General features: G+C 37.9%; 1 protein-coding gene across 1 annotated transcript in view; it reads right to left on the bottom strand.

Moving 5' to 3' along the window:
* Nucleotides 1–16,824, bottom strand: part of LOC117963135 (chondroitin sulfate synthase 1-like) — a 41,767-nt gene extending 24,943 nt beyond the window's left edge. The window contains exons 1-2 of the mRNA XM_034902042.2: nucleotides 16,114–16,824; nucleotides 13,918–14,413 (exon numbers count right to left, since the gene is read on the bottom strand). Of these exons, the coding sequence (XP_034757933.2) occupies nucleotides 13,918–14,413; nucleotides 16,114–16,427 (810 nt within the window). The 5' untranslated portion in view covers nucleotides 16,428–16,824. The remainder of the gene's footprint in view (nucleotides 1–13,917; nucleotides 14,414–16,113) is intronic.
* Between the last annotated feature and the right edge of the window lie 862 nt (nucleotides 16,825–17,686).

The raw sequence follows: 17,686 nt of genomic DNA, 5'->3' as shown, positions 1-17,686 counted from the left end.
ATTCACAGTATTGAAAATTGATATTAGTTCTAAAATGGATACAGTATGTGCAAGCCTAGATTGACACGTTAAAGAAGGTAGGCTATCATTCATTATGTGAAATATGAACCTTTAAAAAAAAAATTGTAATACCTTAACATGTTAGTGATTCATTATAATTTGTATATCGTCCCTTGTTATTGAAATCACAGCTGCTGGCATCAATCACAATAACAGCAGCAGCAGTACCATCAGTGGGATTTCGGTCCAAAATGTGTGGGGGCAAAACAAATTCACAGAGCTCCCCTGTAAAAACGTTTTCCCAATCACTAAAAGTGTTACTGCCTATTTGCCATCTACAAAGCCTACTAATAATCCTTTGTGCCATTTCTTTGAAAAGCCACTTAAAAATAATTGTACCTGGCGCTAATTGTTTGCATTTATTTGTGGTTGATACAAAACAGTTATTGAAGAATGTATTGCTTCTTTTTGGGGAACATCATTTGATATTTGTTTTAATTTGTTTTGTGATTAAACTTTTAACTCCTTGCTTCATTCTAAATGGTTGTGCTGTGAAGCTACTCGACCTTTGCCCAATACAAAGTTAACCTGTGTTCCAAAAATGTATCTAACTATTTTTCTTGAGGCGTAATTCCTGATGAGGCGTGATCACGTCTACACCCCAAATTCAACCTGTAACCAGGGGTACTGTGAACACTTGCGTGTGGGGAAAAAAAAATAGTTTTTTACTTCACAATGAACGTCACAAGAAAATTTGCTGATGACATTCAAAAGCACCTGTTTTACCAGTTTAGTTTGAATGTCAGCGTTAAAAATATATATATATTTTTTTTAACTCTGCAGCTTCATTACTTGGAAATGTACCCAAACTGGACTGGCAACATTGTTTTCTATACAATTGAGCGCTTTGCTGCTTTCATGTCTCCTTAACTGTTTATCTTTAGGCGCAATTCCTGACGAGTCGTGATCACGACCTCACCCCAGCTTCAACCATCTCCTGTAACCAGCGGTACTGTGAACGCTGACCCACTTCAAGTGCTCCTGTTTTTCTGTACCTCTTACACTTGTTTGGGCTACAGTTTTGTTTGGACTATGATTCTATCTGCAGCTTAATTTTTTGGAAATGTACCTAAACTGGTACGACAACATTGTTTAATATACAATTGAGCGTTTTGTTGCTTTAATTCAGGACATAATTAGCCTTCATATCTATGACAAGCCCATTTATCATTTAGATATCTCAAATTAAAATTTAGATATCTCTAAATATATGAATATATCTCAAAATGATTTCCAGATCTCTAAATATTTAAAGATATCTCTAAATCATTTTAAGATACAGTATCTAAATACATTTCGAGATACCTGAAAATGATTTCCAGATAGATCTTTAAATGAAGCTTTAAAATAGATATCTAAAATGCATTTACAGATCTCTTTAAATCATTAAGATATCTCAAAGTTTTTTTTAGATACTTTGTCATTTTCAGATATCCGAAATTCAATTTAAGATCTCGAAATGGCCTCCTGTTCATTTAGCGATATGTAATCATTCAGAGACATCTTAAAACGATTTTGAGATATTGCTAAAAAATGAGCAAGAAGTTATTTGGAGATATCAATAAATGACACTGGCGTACCATATTAGAAAAACAGTTAAATATATCTGTACATCCATTTGAGATATCTCAATTTCATTTTTAGATATCTCAATATTTCACAATATCTTAATGCAATTTGAGATACAGTAAATGCCAGTTATTAAACAACCCTGATAAAGACAACTTTCAGTTATTAACATTTTCCCAGGAACCAATCCCGTCCCATAGACTGTAATGGTAATGGAATTCTGATATTAGCAACAGTTTATGTGCATGCTTCGTGCAGCTTTTATAACACACTGACTTCGCAACTGCAGATTTCTGGCGGAATGAGTTATGGCAGGCGAGCTCACTGATGCACAACTTCTTGAAGCAGGTCGGAGCTGCTAAGCACCCACAGGTTGAAGAGCCACAGGATACTGCATCAGACGAGGAACCTGAAGAGCCTTCACTCCAAGAACAGTTACGTGCTGTGGACTTTTTCCACAAGATATGCCAGAATCGTGGCTTTGAAACTGGCTACGAAGCTGCACGCAAAATTGAGATGGATTTACAGCAGGAGGTGGTACATCTTAAAAAGCAGACAACGTTGGACAATTCCCGATTTTAAAATTGTGTTCTTTAGAACCGATTGGAAGTACAACACATTTTTTATGTTTGCTTTACTCATTGTAAGGACAATTGTAGTACATCGTTGGGTAGTACTATTTAAGCATACTCCCCTTTTTTTTGTTTTACACACGCGTGAAGTAAACAGTTCTATGTTTGGGTATTTCGTGTTTCTCATGTTAATTCTTTAACACTGTAACATTTAAAACACATGTATTTCAGTGTCATATTTGTACAACTACAGTACATATTGTTGTTCCATATAATCACACTTGAAAACGGGGGCTTTTTGCTTATTGGCAACTTTCGGTTAATGACAACTTTTTGGTGAACAACTTTTTGGGGAAATGATAACTTGGCTTGCCATGCATAGCTAACATTTGTATAGCTTTACCACAACCTCTTCTTATGGATCCAGTCCTTTTTGTTAATGCAAATAAATAAGCAAGACCTTTCTTACTTGGATTTCCTCCCATATATTCACAGTATTGAAAATTGATATTAGTTCTAAAATGGATACAGTATATGCAAGCCTAGATCGACACGTTAAAGAAGGTAGGCTATCATTCATTATGTGAAATATGAACCTTTAAAAAAAAAAAATTGTAATACCTTATCATGTTAGTGATTCATTATAATTTGTATATCGTCCCTTGTTATTGAAATCACAGCTGCTGGCATCAATCACAATAACAGCAGCAGCAGTACCATCAGTGGGATTTGGGTCCAAAATGTGTGGGGGCAAAACAAATTCACAGAGCTCCCCTGTAAAAACGTTTTCCCAATCACTAAAAGTGTTATTGCCTATTTGCCATCTACAAAGCCTATTAATAATCCATTGTGCCATTTCTTTGAAAAGCCACTTAAAAATAATTGTACCTGGCGCTAATTGTTTGCATTTATTTGTGGTTGATACAAAACAGTTATTGAAGAATGTATTGCTTCTTTTTGGGGAACATCATTTGATATTTGTTTTAATTTGTTTTGTGATTAAACTTTTAACTCCTTGCTTCATTCTAAATGGTTGTGCCGTGAAGCTACTCGACCTTTGCCCAATACAAAGTTAACCTGTGTTCTAAAAATGTATCTAACTATTTTTCTTGAGGCGTAATTCCTGATGAGGCGTGATCATTGCTACACCCCAAATTCAACCTATCTCCTGTAACTAAGGGTACTGTGAACACTTACGTGTGGGGAAAAAAAAAATAGTTTTTTACTTCACAATGAACGTCACAAGAAAATTTGCTGATGACATTCAAAAGCACCTGTTTTACCAGTTTAGTTTGAATGTCAGTGTTAAAAAAATATATATATTTTTTTTAACTCTGCAGCTTCATTACTTGGAAATGTACCCAAACTGGATTGGCAACATTGTTTTCTATACAATTGAGCGCTTTGCTGCTTTCATGTCTCCTTAACTGTTTATCTTTAGGTGCAATTCCAGACGAGTCGTGATCACGACTACACCCCAGCTTCAACCATCTCCTGTAACCAGGGGTATTGTGAACGCTGACCCACTTCAAGTGCTCCTGTTTTTCTATACCTCTTACACTTGTTTGGGCGACACAGTTTTGTTTGGACTACACCCCAACTTCAACCTACAACAATGTTTGCAGATGACATTCTAGAACACCTGCATCTTAAATTTATTGGAAATGTACCCAAACTGGAAAGGCAACATTGTTTTCTATACAAGACTTAATTCAAAAGACTTTGACTCTTTCATATCTAAAATATGTTATTGCTTTACCACAATCTCTTCTTAGGGATCAAGTCATTTTTGTTTATTAATGCAAACAAATAAATAAGCAAGACTGTTCTCCCTTCTATCTTATATATATAACTACATTATGCATCACTCCTAAAAACTACAGCACATAAATAAAAAATTAAAATTAACAAAGCAACTGATTTACAGCTGGGAAACAAACAAGGAGGATAAAAAGCAGCTTAAAAGCTGGGATAATGTGAAATGTCTTTAAATGATTATTATTATTAAACCAGAGGATAACCAATGTTGAATGCATTCCCTTTCACAAGAGAACCCTGTAGAATCTCAAGTAATTTAGTATTTCATTTCAAACTCCTGCACAGCAGATGGCAATTCAGTGAATTTTGAGTATCAGATTTCCTTAAATGCGAAGCAAATTTGCAAGGGATTATTAGAATATCCTTCAACGCATTTTCTTTGGAGTTCATGTAGATGGTTGATTAACGTTCACCCATTTTAAACTACTGGTACTACTGGTCACCTACACATCATAAACAGTAGATTATGCCTATTTTAAATATCTGTAAATACAGTTTATTGACATGCCTTTTTATTTGCTCCCAAATAATTACATTTACAGTATTATGTATTAAAAACCCTTATAAAAAAGGAAATGAACACAAAACAAAAGCCATTTCAAAACTTACTGTACAAGCCTACATATCTGTACTGATGCATGAAGGTACGCTGTGGAATTCAGTCAGGTGTCTGGGGTCAACAATCATGCTCTCCTGGGTACAGTGAGCAAGTGCCAAGAGACCTTTAACTTCCTCAGAGCTGTTGTTGCCTCGTTATCAGTATTAAATGATGTTCAATCATCTTAGCTGGGTCACTGAGGAATACAGCAGTCAACCTATTAACATTGATGCTTAGATTAAATGCAGCACCACTACATCGTTCCTACATTGTAAACTCATTTGTCAATGCCTCCAACATTATTCTTCAGAACTGCGACACAGCAATACAATGACTTTGCCGTGGAGCAACGCTGTGGAGCTCTCTCTGCACAGAGTTCATACAAGCACCCCACAGGGATGTTCAAGATTGTATTTCTGTGAAGTGCCCATCAGACAAGCCTTCATGTTCAAGTGGCACAATGAACAAAGGCCATATTTTCACAGCGTTTACTTGAATATGAGATGCAGACAACTTGGACCACATTTTCAGAGCGTTTCCTCCATTCTTTAATCATGAACTGCTATTTTTTGAAAGGAGAACAAAACTATGTTGACGTTACAAAATTAAAAACAAAACACATTGAGAGTGCTTAAATACATTACTTGGTTGTTTGGTTCCAGTTTTTTTTTTTTGTTCACTTGTTTGGGCTACACAAAGACAGGAGTAAATACTTTGAAAAAAGACCCTTAGCATTGTATGCCTTCCTACCTCTCTCACTCTGATCTTCACTAATCTGCAGACAAATATTGAATGGTTTTTGATCATTAGCGTAAAGATTTGAGTTAATGTGCATCATTAATATTCTTCACTCTTATGTAACATTAGCGAGAGGATATCATTTAAAATGTGTTACTGATGCCTTAGGAGTCCATCATAAATCCACACACACATATAAATACAGTTCATAAAATGTCTGCAGAGAAGTTCTCATTTCAAGTAAGTCTAACACCACAGTGGCTCCCAACACTAAGCTGGGGGTTGAAATATAGCCATGTTAGCATGACATATAACCGTGCTGCCTCCAGAGCTACAAACTCGGTCTTTAGTATTATTAGATAAAGAAGACACAAGGAACAGTTTGTTTTTTTTTGGTCAAGTGGCTTTCAAAGCAAAGCGCTTTGTGATGGTGGTCCACTATGAAAGGCGCTATATAAAATAAAGATTGATCGATTTTTTGATAGAAACTCTCTTTGGAGGTATTAAAATGTTCTTCCCAAAGCGCCTAATGAGTCTGTGTACGTTTTATAAGTTACTTGCAGGGGGCCATAGCCTTTATAAAAAAATTAAATAAATCTGTAACAGGGGCCAGTGGCTTAAGGAAAGGCAAAGAGAGAAATGAGAGACTCCTGGGTACAAGGAGAGATCTACTGCCTTAACGGGATAAAAGGCACAAGATTAAGAATGTCTGCCTGAACCAGCAAGCCTACAGGAAGGTAGTTACCATGGCTTACTGGGACCCGGGCCCATGCCAGCGCCCCATGAGACTGTTGAGATTCTGACAAGCACTGGCATGAGCACAGCTGAAATGCTTTTTGTAAATAGAGTAAATTACAACTGGTAAGATTGGCCAAGGCACAACTGTGCAGACAATTTTAAAAAGAAAAAATCTCAGAGGAGTTAAGGGCTTGGCAACCATACTGAAGCTGCTAAAGCTAGGGTTTGGTGTGGCTTAGCATGCATTGCTGCATAACAGACTGTTCAGGCTGGGCAAACAATATATTTCTCACAGACTGGAGAGCACCTAAAAAGCACAAATACAAAGACAAAGAAAATGTTTCTGCTAGTTTTATTTCTTTCTAAATGATTAGATTCCTTTCATAAATGTTCCCTTTACAATTTCTATTAGGCCATCTGTTAAGATACCTTGGGCTGCAATACAGACCTCGTTGGAAAAGCTTTTAAAAGGGCAAAAAAAACGGTTCAGACGATGAGCTACACCTTTTGGTCTACAGTATAGAGGTGCTCCAGTTTGGGAGGAAGACGTGCACCAGCGTGTATCTGAAGTGCATGTTTCTATGGCTCAGACATAGGTATAAGAAAAGCATTTTTTTTTGATTATCCCACAATCAGGACAATAAATAAATAAATTAAAAAGTAAATAATGGATTTTGATCAGCTCTCTGTTTAATGCACATCATTAATTTTACATTAAATCCCTTACATAGATTTCTCTTGTAGCCCATTCTCAACACATCCCACTAGCCTGGAAACAGGATTTCTAGGAGTGAGAGAGATCATTAGGGTCGTTTTATATCACTGTCAGTATGCAGATGCACGTGCATTTACTACAAGACTATGGAATCCTTGGTGGTGGCTTGTTTCTTGCGATGCACGGTAAACATCCATTTCTTAGCGATGAAGAGATGAACTTTGCAACAGCTCCCTACTTTCACATTCAAAAACACACATGCATTAATAAACCATGCAAAAAAAAATGATATTGTACTGGTTATACCTTAGTAATAACACTGCACATGGCATATATTGAACAACTTAGTGAAACTAGATCAAAATGAATCGTTTTATGACACAGATACCAGTGTATCATTTTACAACAATTTAGGTCATCAATTTATTTGGATTCTCCCAGGCTTTTTGTATTTTGGGAATACAGAAGCCCCCGCATATAGGAACACCTCCCAAGACAACACCTTGGCTTAGGGAACAACCTTGTGATGAAATGTAATTTCCCCATGGTAAATGCGCCGCCTAAAGGCACAGGAGCTTCTAAAAGGAACACCTTTTTGGCATCCATAGTGATTAATTGCTAACCAATTCAAACTGTACAGTACTGTTCTGCAACATAACTAATCATCATCAAATTAAACTTTAAAGGCTTTGAACATCATTTGTGGCTTTATTCAAAGTCAGGGGCTTTCACACAATTATTCTTTCACTACGGTTGAGGCATAAGTGGCATGTTTTATTTCGAAGAACCATCTACCTTATCATTTATGACAAAGCCAGGAGTTCCCCAATGTTCTGGTGAGTTGCTACACTACTGTGTTCACTAATTTTGTGCAGGTCTTGAATATTGCTCCTGTATTCATAATTAATCTAGAGCTGCTGCAGCATTTTTTTTGCAGGGGTGCTGTGTTAATAACCATTGTGTTCAAATTCATGCTCGTCTTGAATAAAGCTCTCGTATTCATAATGACTGTTGGAGCCACTGCTGCATTTTCATCGTATGTGACTTATTAATTTAGTTTGTCACTTAGCTTACTAACATTAGTTTATTATCATATGCTTGCCTATTGCTTTTCTCTTACTTATTCTGTTCATTTCATCTGTTGATGCACGTACATCATGACACTAGTAATAAATACATTTGTATTTATTGATTCATATTGTGATTGGCCTTGGCATATTGTGTCTGACGGTCAACTCTGTCTTAGAAAACACTTTGGCTAAGAGAGCACTTCGCTTGCTCCCCGAGGGGTGTTCTCTTTACCTCTGAGACTACTGTATATCTCCCTCCCCATTTGCAGGACTTTTCAAACAGCATCAGCTTATATTATCTCAGCTGGGGAAGCAGAACAGCCACCAATTCCCCCATCACAGTGACTGCTGATTTTAAATGCATTACTGAGATCTCATGTTTCAGCTTCCCTGGGGCTACCAGCTAAGAGGAGGACCCCCTATCAAGTGTAAGATTATAATCCGAAACTGTCCTCAAACTCCCAAAAGCAGTCATAGGACTCTCAAACACCATCACTATTGACTTATTATAGTGACATGTTTATTACCCTGAATACTGTAACGAGAAACCCTACAGAGCACTAAAAACTGTATTAAGAAAAAAAAAAGGAATTTGTGACTCAAATATCAAAACAGCTGTATCTTGTATATAGGATTTTTGAATCAGGAGACAATCTGTAAAGCTGTAACTGGAAAAACACGTTCCTCCACTGAATTAATCAAGACATGCCTTTGAGGCTCAGATTAACATGGAGGTTGAAATGATTCATTTTGAAAGCATGCTAACCTCCTCCTCCATAGATGATTACATGTGAAGCCTTGTTGCACAGCATTTTAAGAGGGAAAGGGGTTAAAAACATAACTAATTTATCATTAGAGCTCAAACAGATATCCTTTTCTTGTTCCCATGAGGGACAGTGTTTGGAAACACTTTCGGAAGTGAATTAGTAGCTCATTCAGTTAAATCTGTAAATGCATACTTAAAAGGAAGACCTCAGTGGGGTTGAAGAGGGAGGGTGACAGGAAGTGGCAGAAAGTCTGATCGAGAGAATATGTGTATGCAGGAAATGACACATCCACAAGCAGCAGACCACTCTTTTCTCCTGTTTTGAAATGCAGTATTACATTTTTTTTTCCCCCCCGTCATCATAACCTCTACAGCCACCGGTTTCGGTTTCTCGAATGGCCACTTTGTATTGGCCTAAAAAGCTGCTTCTCATGATATGACCCCCCCCCTTCCCCTCCCTACGCTCACAAAAGTGAAGATGATATGAAGGGTTCAATTTAAACCACTTGAATCTGGTCGGGGATGGATAAATAAATAAATAAATAAATAAAACAATGGCTTTTTATCAGTTTTATATTATAGTATGGAGGTGGTGAAGAGGATTAACACAATGGCCAGCCCATAGGCTTCCTGAAGCATATTCTGGGAATGTTTCTTGATGAGCATGATAAAGGCTGCCCTCTCCTAGCCTGAATGCAAAGCAGCTCTCGAAATAAGAAGAGACATCATGGTGTGGTTGGAGGAGGGGGCTTAAGGATCTTAAACTGGCCCATTAGTGTCAGTGATTAAACACAGGTCAGTGTCTTACTGCAGGTGGAACACGGGTCTACGGAAATGCAGCTTTAGAGACCGGATAAGGACAGGAACAAAAAAAAAAATTTAGCAAACATTTACAGTAATCTAAAAATTCATAACTATTGTTTCAAAATGGGTTAACCAAATCAAACCGGATTTCCTCTTGGAGAATTACTCTACATATAAATTAAAAACTCAATTAGATTTTTTTTTAAAAAAGGTCAGGCAGACACACATCATTCAGTTTTAAAAATGTATTTTCCTTTTTGTGAAAATGATGTCATGGCTTGATCAGCTCAAGTGGCAATTATCAACCAAACTGAAAATGTACTGTACTGTACTCTGTGCTGTATGGTTGAGTCAAATCATCTGTATTTGCTTACGATTGTAAGTTGCCCTGGATAAGGGCGTCTGCTAAGAAATAAATAATAATAATAATAATAATAATAATAATAATAATAATAATAAAGAATAGAAACGCTGCTGGTTTCCAACAAAGCAAGTAGCTTAGCTGCCAAACATCATCAGGTAGCCAGTTAACTGCAGTGCACAGATAAAACAGACATTCTGGCACTAATGCACTAATGATGTGTTCAGACATTTGGTGATATCAAATGGGTAGACAACAGACATCAAAGCCAGTTCAATTAAAAAAAGAAAACCATAATCACTTGCAGATAAAAGATAACTCTTTACATAGAATGTGCTTTCATTATACAATCGAAGGTTTCATGTAACTTTTGACAGCCATGAATAAAGTCTTTTGAAACAGTACAGTGTTGTACGAATTAACTTGACGTTTGTCCCATAAGTACTATAAATAGTGTGTGTGTCAGATTGATAGGGGGGAGGGGGGGGGGGAAATTAACGGAGCTAAACACTTCGAAGCACAGGTGTCTCATTAGAAGAGACCTGTAAAGCAACTTTATGACCAATTGTGACATTTAACAATGCAATAGCACTAACACAGGAAGCTTTGAGACAGTAAACCTTAAAAGAAAAGACAGGGGAGGAGAACGCGCAGCAAGCAGTGCAACCGGCATTCTATCACTTTAAAGCAGACATCGTCTTACGTGGCAGATCTACTCCAAAATACAAGTTTGACAGCTCAAAAAGACATGCAGGCCTAAAGTCTGGGTTCATGAAAAGAATGCAACTGCTTTTGATTAATTGGTGTGTGCTTGTTTAATTAAGATCAACATGATCTTGAGCCACACACACACACACACACACACACACACACACAAAGCTTGGTTTGAAAGTACAGTCAGGCTTGTGCACTTCATTTAAATTCAATAGGAATCACTTAAATGTGAAACATCCCAGCCTTGTTGACAGGAAACCATATTGGGATATCATTCTTGCTGATGTTTGCTAAAGACAATAACAATATCCAATTGATTGAACAGGTTCATTTTCCCTGTCCTTAAGGATTTGAGAGATATTTGAGCGACATTTGAGCTGCAATCTCGGGATGGATTGAACACTTCTGCCATCACAACACAACAGGAGTTTTTCTTCCAGTTTCTTTCAGCAAGGACAAAAACTGCAAAGCAAAATTATACAGCAATGTCCATTTTACTAGGGGGCATGACAGACAGGGGGTTACTGGCAATGCAGTGACTTTACCACCAAAGTAATAAGGTTTACCTGCATAAAACACTGATCATTAGATACCAGCACTGGAGACACAACTACTGCTGTTCTACAGTAATGGAATATATTATAATAGTATTCAAGTATGTACATATTTGCTGGGAGCAGAGTCCACAGCTGATTTTCAAAGTTACACTCAAAGCTCACAACTACAGTAGGGTCACTGGTCTGTAACCAACACTACTCTATAGGGTAAACAGATGTCTGTTTAAAGGTCTAATTTTAGATTTTAGTAACAGCTACTTATAGAAGAAAGACAGCAGGGCATGTAGTAATTTTAAGAGAAGCCACAGGATATCTGAAAATAAGCTGAGGTCTTCCTCATGCTGGGCGCACTGCCTCAAAAGACTGCTTTTTCATTTGTATCATAAATTCATATCTACTGAATGTGATGGTGGCCCATTGAGGACATGAACAAAAAATAATAATAAAAATGACTTTGTGATCTCGACAGAACGCTTTCAAAATGTAAAGATTCAGAATGCTAAACGTGATCTCGACAGTGGTTTTAAATGTCCAGATCCTGAGCTAATTATCTTCTGACTTTTCTGTTGTTATTCCCACCCCCCATCCCCATGTCCTTAATGAGTCTCCATCGTATGCACACCGAAAAAAAACATGACCAATATACAGTAGCATTTTATATAATTATGCAGAGGTAAAGTATGACAGGGCTGCTGTACAGCAACTTACCAATTTTAAAAGTGGAAAAAGGTTAAAAAAAAAAAAAAGGCGCCTGCCTTGGAATGCATGAACCCTTTCAGCAATACCCCAGACTGCTAGAAAGTGTTTCTGAACTGAATCAGTCTCCAATCTGCAAGCTTTCATACTGACTCAGTGCAGCAGCGGAAGGAGATAAAGATGTTATACATATTCAAAATATGTACAACAGATGCAGGCAGGTTAAGGGCAGGGGTAGGTCTGATATACTGGAGGAGATTGAAATCATCTTTAGAAACGGTTCTACAATCTGTCCATCAGAGAACCAATCAGCACAGTGGTGCTGGAGTGTTAGTGCAAATTGTTTTGCAGGAGATGAAAATGGGTCCTACTGAAGCAAGTGACAAGCTGTCTCTGTGTTTATTTCTGAAAAGGAAATAATATCCATACATACCAAAACTAGTAAGAAAATACAGCAGTTATGGTTTAGAGTTTATTACGTTAGAAATGATTTATTCATCTCGCGGGGGGGGGGGGGGCAAACTGTGTATTAGTTCAGTGCTTAAACAGTGTGCAAAAGCAGTAGTGTATGGTTTACATAAAACTAATTAGATCATCATATTAGAATAAAAACAAAATGTAGAATTACGCTCGCCGTCAAGTATGAAAATACATAAATATTGAACATGTGTCATCGGTTTGAGGCCAACTCCCTGAAGGCTGGTCATCTTTTGTAAATTAGCCACTGTAACTAACATTAGTGCATTCAAAACATCAGTCCTACTGTACCACAAAGACATGAAATGATGCTGCAATTGCACAATTGTTTCCACTGCGTCAGATAAGCCGCTGCCCACAGTGGAGCCAGGCTATCATGGGGAGGTGCAGAGTCAACAACCTCAAAGAAAAAAAAACACCACGTTCTTAAGTGTTTTCCACTTTGATTTATAATGGTCCATTACCCATTTAGTACTAGTTCACACATTTGTTATAAATGACCTTCGCCCCTACAAACCACTGGATTAGATCCCTGAATAACATGCTTGTCTTACTGACCTTTGTAATCACAACTCTCCAGTAATCTGCAACTACCTAAAATGAATATTCTCTCCGAAAGACAGGGACTAGAAAAACAAATCTAAAACATGGCCATACCATACCATAGCACAAGCAACAAAAAGTTCCATTCTCTAGGCTAAAAAACATGACACGGCCCTTTTCAGTAACCAAATTACAACCAAAACAGTCAAAAAAGAGATTCAAAACACTGAGATTTTAAGACTTGATGATGTCATCCTTGGCAGTCATGCTCACTTTACATTTCAATGGAATGCAACTTCTATAACAATAAGAATGATGTGCAACAAAAAATAAATATCAATACCGAAAGTGACGGCTGTGCTTTGGGTGTTTACTTTGACAGAATGTAAAATAAAAATTGTTAAATCAGTAAATCAATAATTGTACTATTACCACATTAACCAGCTCCTCCTCCATTGTGCTCCCATACCTTTAAATTGAAATTCCTATCACGTTTTGACACAGATGGAATAGTTTAACACATATTTACAATTCCTACCAGCTGTCTCCTAAGGACATTCCAAGTTGTTTCTGCATCTCAGAGAGAAGTGCGTTAATATCTTTTCTGTCACAAAACAAGATGTATTACCTGTTCTTGTTAAGCTCCTGTGAAAATGATCACTCACTCCACAATTTAATAATCAATTCACAGAAATGTTAGGATATTTAAAATGATCAGTCTTTGCCACCAATACAGGTGATGTAGCTTCACTCTGCTTAACCTACTGTCAAAATCACTCTGTACCTTCCAAAACTTTACTAGACATCTGGCCAACTAATTTAAATCACTGTATTGGTCCTGTAACATGTGCATGTGCAGTATTGCTACATAATTAAAGTATACTGGCATTGTAATAAGTATATGTGTATTATGGAATACAACTTCGGAGAACATGATCCGATATTAAGATTTGTATCTTTTGCTTGGATCCACAGTGATCAACCTACTGAAGAGAAGATTATAATTATTATAATATATATATATTTTAATCACTTTAAATCAGTGAATCGTTGACAGTCAGTCCATCCAAGCTACTCACCTGGTGGGAAGGAACAAAAAGGCATTAATAAAGCATCCTCACCTCGTAAGACCAGGCGCACTGCACGCCCGCGAACCTCCTGACACAGCGGCCCACCTCCACGTCCTCGTGCGTGGTGTACATCTCCTGCAGGCAGGTCTTGATGTGGGGCACCATCCTCCGCAGCACCTCCCGGCTCATGATCACGCCAGGGCCGCCCATGCAGAAGTTCTCTCCCGGCTCCAACGCCAGCTTCCCCAGCTCGTCCCTGGCGCCCATGCCCGTCTGCCCCAGGAAGAGAGCCTCGCTGCTGTTGAGGCTGCGCAGGAAGCTCTCCAGCCGGTCACTCTTGATGTAGACGTCATCGTCTGCCCGCATGAACCACTCGTACTGGTTCAGGAAGTGGTCATGCATGTACTTGATCATCATGAAGGACTTCTTCTGGGGCGGGTACGAGTCGTCCACGTGGTCCAGCGCTACAACAGGGATGGGCAAGGACAAGTCTGAGCCTTCGCTGGAGAAAAACGCCACCTTGCCAGGGATTGTCTGAGCCCAAGTCCTGAAAATCAAAGCATGCACATTCTTTATTATGGTCTTTGATGTCACTATGATATATTTCACAAAACATGATGAGCGACTTGTGTGATGTGTATCAATAGTAGACTGGTTTGGTAAAAAGCAAAATTTCAGTGAAGTAAAAAAAAAAAAAAAGTTATGTAGTGTGAAAGAAGCAATACAATATCATGTTAAACAAGCAATCAGGATTTATCAATACCAAATACATCTTTGCACAGCAAATGATTGTCTATACTCTTGGAAGTAACACTAATTGAACTGTTGAGTAATTCTATTAACTGTATTTACTGACACCTGTAGTGATATTCTGGTAAAGTCCTCTGGAGTGAAAATGCCAGGTAATTATTTGACTATCGAACCATTTTGAGCAAAGCAGAAATAAAAGGTACAGTAATCAATCTGCAAGGCCTTGTTATTGTTTAGCATTAGGTTCAGTATAATTAATAAATACATACATATATAAGTAAAGAATGCTTTTTGTTTTTGTTTTTTTGTATTGCATAGGTAAACCTAGGTGTAAATTGAAATATAAAATGTCCACACAGTGTAAAAAGCTTGATTAAACTTGGTTAAGACTGGAAACCTAAACTGGTGGTTGAAGTGTCAAAGACTTGACATGTTCCTCACAGACAGGTTAGGAAAAGACACACTGTTAAAACCAAAAAAGACAGGGGAGACAAAGTCCAGACTTGGAGCTGCACATTTTCTGATTCTGCTACAAGTGAGCTTGCAGTGTTTGCTTGAACTAAAACTGGCAAGCCCCTAAAATCCTCCACACCAGACTGAGGAACTTTCACAAAAATAAATGAGGAGCATTCTGACAATTTCTTTATTTAATAATTATAAAAAAAAAAATCTACTTGTTCCTACAAATGCCTTCCACATTTACTCTTTCAGAAGCATGACTGCAAATGCATAATACATTTTCAGCTATGATGTATGGTTATATTCTCAGTGTTCACTTTTTAATCATCTTCTGATTTGTATCCAAAATTTGGCACTGCATGCAGTCACTAAAAACAAAGCATTTGGATTGCTTCTCATCTGTTCAAAATAAAAAGGAACTGTTCATTATTTGAAAAATAATTATAATGTTCCTCAAAAAGACTGTGTTCCTTATTTTCAAAACTTACACAAGGAAAACTTCTGCAAAAGATTACCGCACCCCGAATTCTTGACAGATAAGTTCACTAAATTAAACCTAACTGTGTTGCTCCAGCAACATGTATCAGAAAGATTAAGCAATACCCCGTCAGCTTAGCTCAGGAAGCCTTCCTTTTCTTTAGCCATTCCGCATTTTAAGTCATGTGTTCTTGAAAAAGAAATTTGGAGGGCATTATCAAGGTCTGTACAATAAGTTCGCCCCTTTTTTGGGAACAATATATATGTTAAAACGTCAAGAACTACTATTTAGACATATTTTGTCCCAAACTGTCCCACTGTCAACTGTCTTCGTCCAGGACACTGTTGTAAGCTACCTGAATTCCAAAAAGTACAGCAATTATTTTACGCTTCAGTCCAAACTGCTTTGGGGTTACAAATAGCACGTTACAAAACTCGCCAAATTATAACCACATTATTAAACACATGTTTAGACAACAAAAATACCACACAGAATCCATGCAGTGAACTGCAGTACATAACGGTAAAGGTATATCACCCTCACCCAGCACCGTCACGTACCTGTGAGCAGCCACAACCCGGTTATCCAGATACTTCTGTGCTGTCATTACGCCGACAAAGAGGAAATTCTTAGACCTGGGCACCGGTTTGTCTGTTGACAACACGCTGTTATCTTGTTGCGGTTGCCAAACTTGTGCGCCGCTGTAGTCTCTGCGCAGACCCCGTTGCAGCCCGCAGCCGCCCGTGCTCGCTCGCTTCTGTCCGGCGTTCTTCAGCTCCGTGGCCCTTGGTAAGATTACAAAGGAAGCCAAGGTAAACCCGACCACCAGTCCCAAAAGCACACTGAACCATGCCCTGCAGCTTCGTCCAGCCATTCTCAACAATAAAGCCAACTTCTTAAAGGGTCTCTCTAAGGCAATCTTATTTCTCGAATCCTGGCCAATGCTCGGATTTCTCTGTCATTATAGACAAGACCCCCTTCCTCCCTGCTGTGTGACTGGCTGCATACGTAGTAACACAGCAGTTTTCCTGTACCTTCCTTTTAAACCGCCCTCTTCGTGTTACCCCTCTAACCATTAAAACCGGTATTGTTCCCTTTCAGCGGATCATTATCTCCTTTCTCTGTTCATCCTTCTTAGCTGAGGAATCTCCTCCATCCTCTCCCTATCTCGCCATTGAAAGAATGCCCAAAACGTCATGCTGCTACGCGGCTTAAAGCAACGCTTGACCTAGCTCGGCTTCCATAGCGCCAATCTGATTGGTGCAAAGTGAAGATTGCTCGTACTGGAGGGTGTCGGAAGAATTTTTTGTTCTGTAAATGCGTTTTTTCCCTGGGTGCGTGGAGTTAGTAGGACGTTGGTTAATCCATGTGATTTTACTTATTCACTTTTGTACTTATCTGCAAAAATGCTTAAAGTAAATAATGTTGGCGTCTTATGTTTTTATTGTGTGTATTAAAACAGTATTGCTTGGTAAGACGGTTACACTTTAGAGGGGATTTTTTGTGGTTCAGCAGCTCAAACAAATTCGATTTTGTAATTAAATATGCAGGAACTATAAACACAGGATCAGAGCCAAAGTCTGGTTAGAACTACACCGCATTTACGCAACGACACACATTTTTGGCGCATATGGTTTTAAATTGGGACCTCTAAGTGTTCTGTATCATGACTGTATCTGATGTTAAAACAAACTTCATATTAACAAGTATTGTTTCACTTTCAAAGTGGTTTGAAAGATTCGCTGTCGACAGCATCTCTGCCGTTTCATACACTTACCAATCCTACAGGAAATAAATTGCTATGCAAACTTAATTAATCAGTATAAATGATTAATGAGATTTTGTGCCCCTTTGCCTCAGGGTTATTTCCTTATTCTGTCTAGGGCATCATTAAATCAAACTGTCTAAACGGGCATATTTGTTTTAAATTAGGGACATAAAACAGAAAGTAATGTGGGTCCTTAGTGCTGTATTTTTATTTTTGTATTTATTTTATTTTTTATTTATTTATTGATTACCCCTTCAGTACTGTATGATCAGATTATGTACTATGTGGCCAGATATTTAAAAAAAAAAAAAAAAACATAATTAGAGCACAATGGATGTATGACTTTTCAAAAATGCTGTCTGGTT

The sequence above is a fragment of the Acipenser ruthenus genome, chromosome 21 (genome assembly GCF_902713425.1).
Source record: "Acipenser ruthenus chromosome 21, fAciRut3.2 maternal haplotype, whole genome shotgun sequence".
Taxonomy (NCBI): domain Eukaryota; kingdom Metazoa; phylum Chordata; class Actinopteri; order Acipenseriformes; family Acipenseridae; genus Acipenser; species Acipenser ruthenus.
The sequence above is the reverse complement of the archived record's forward strand: the minus strand, read 5'-3'. Positions and strand labels throughout refer to the sequence as shown.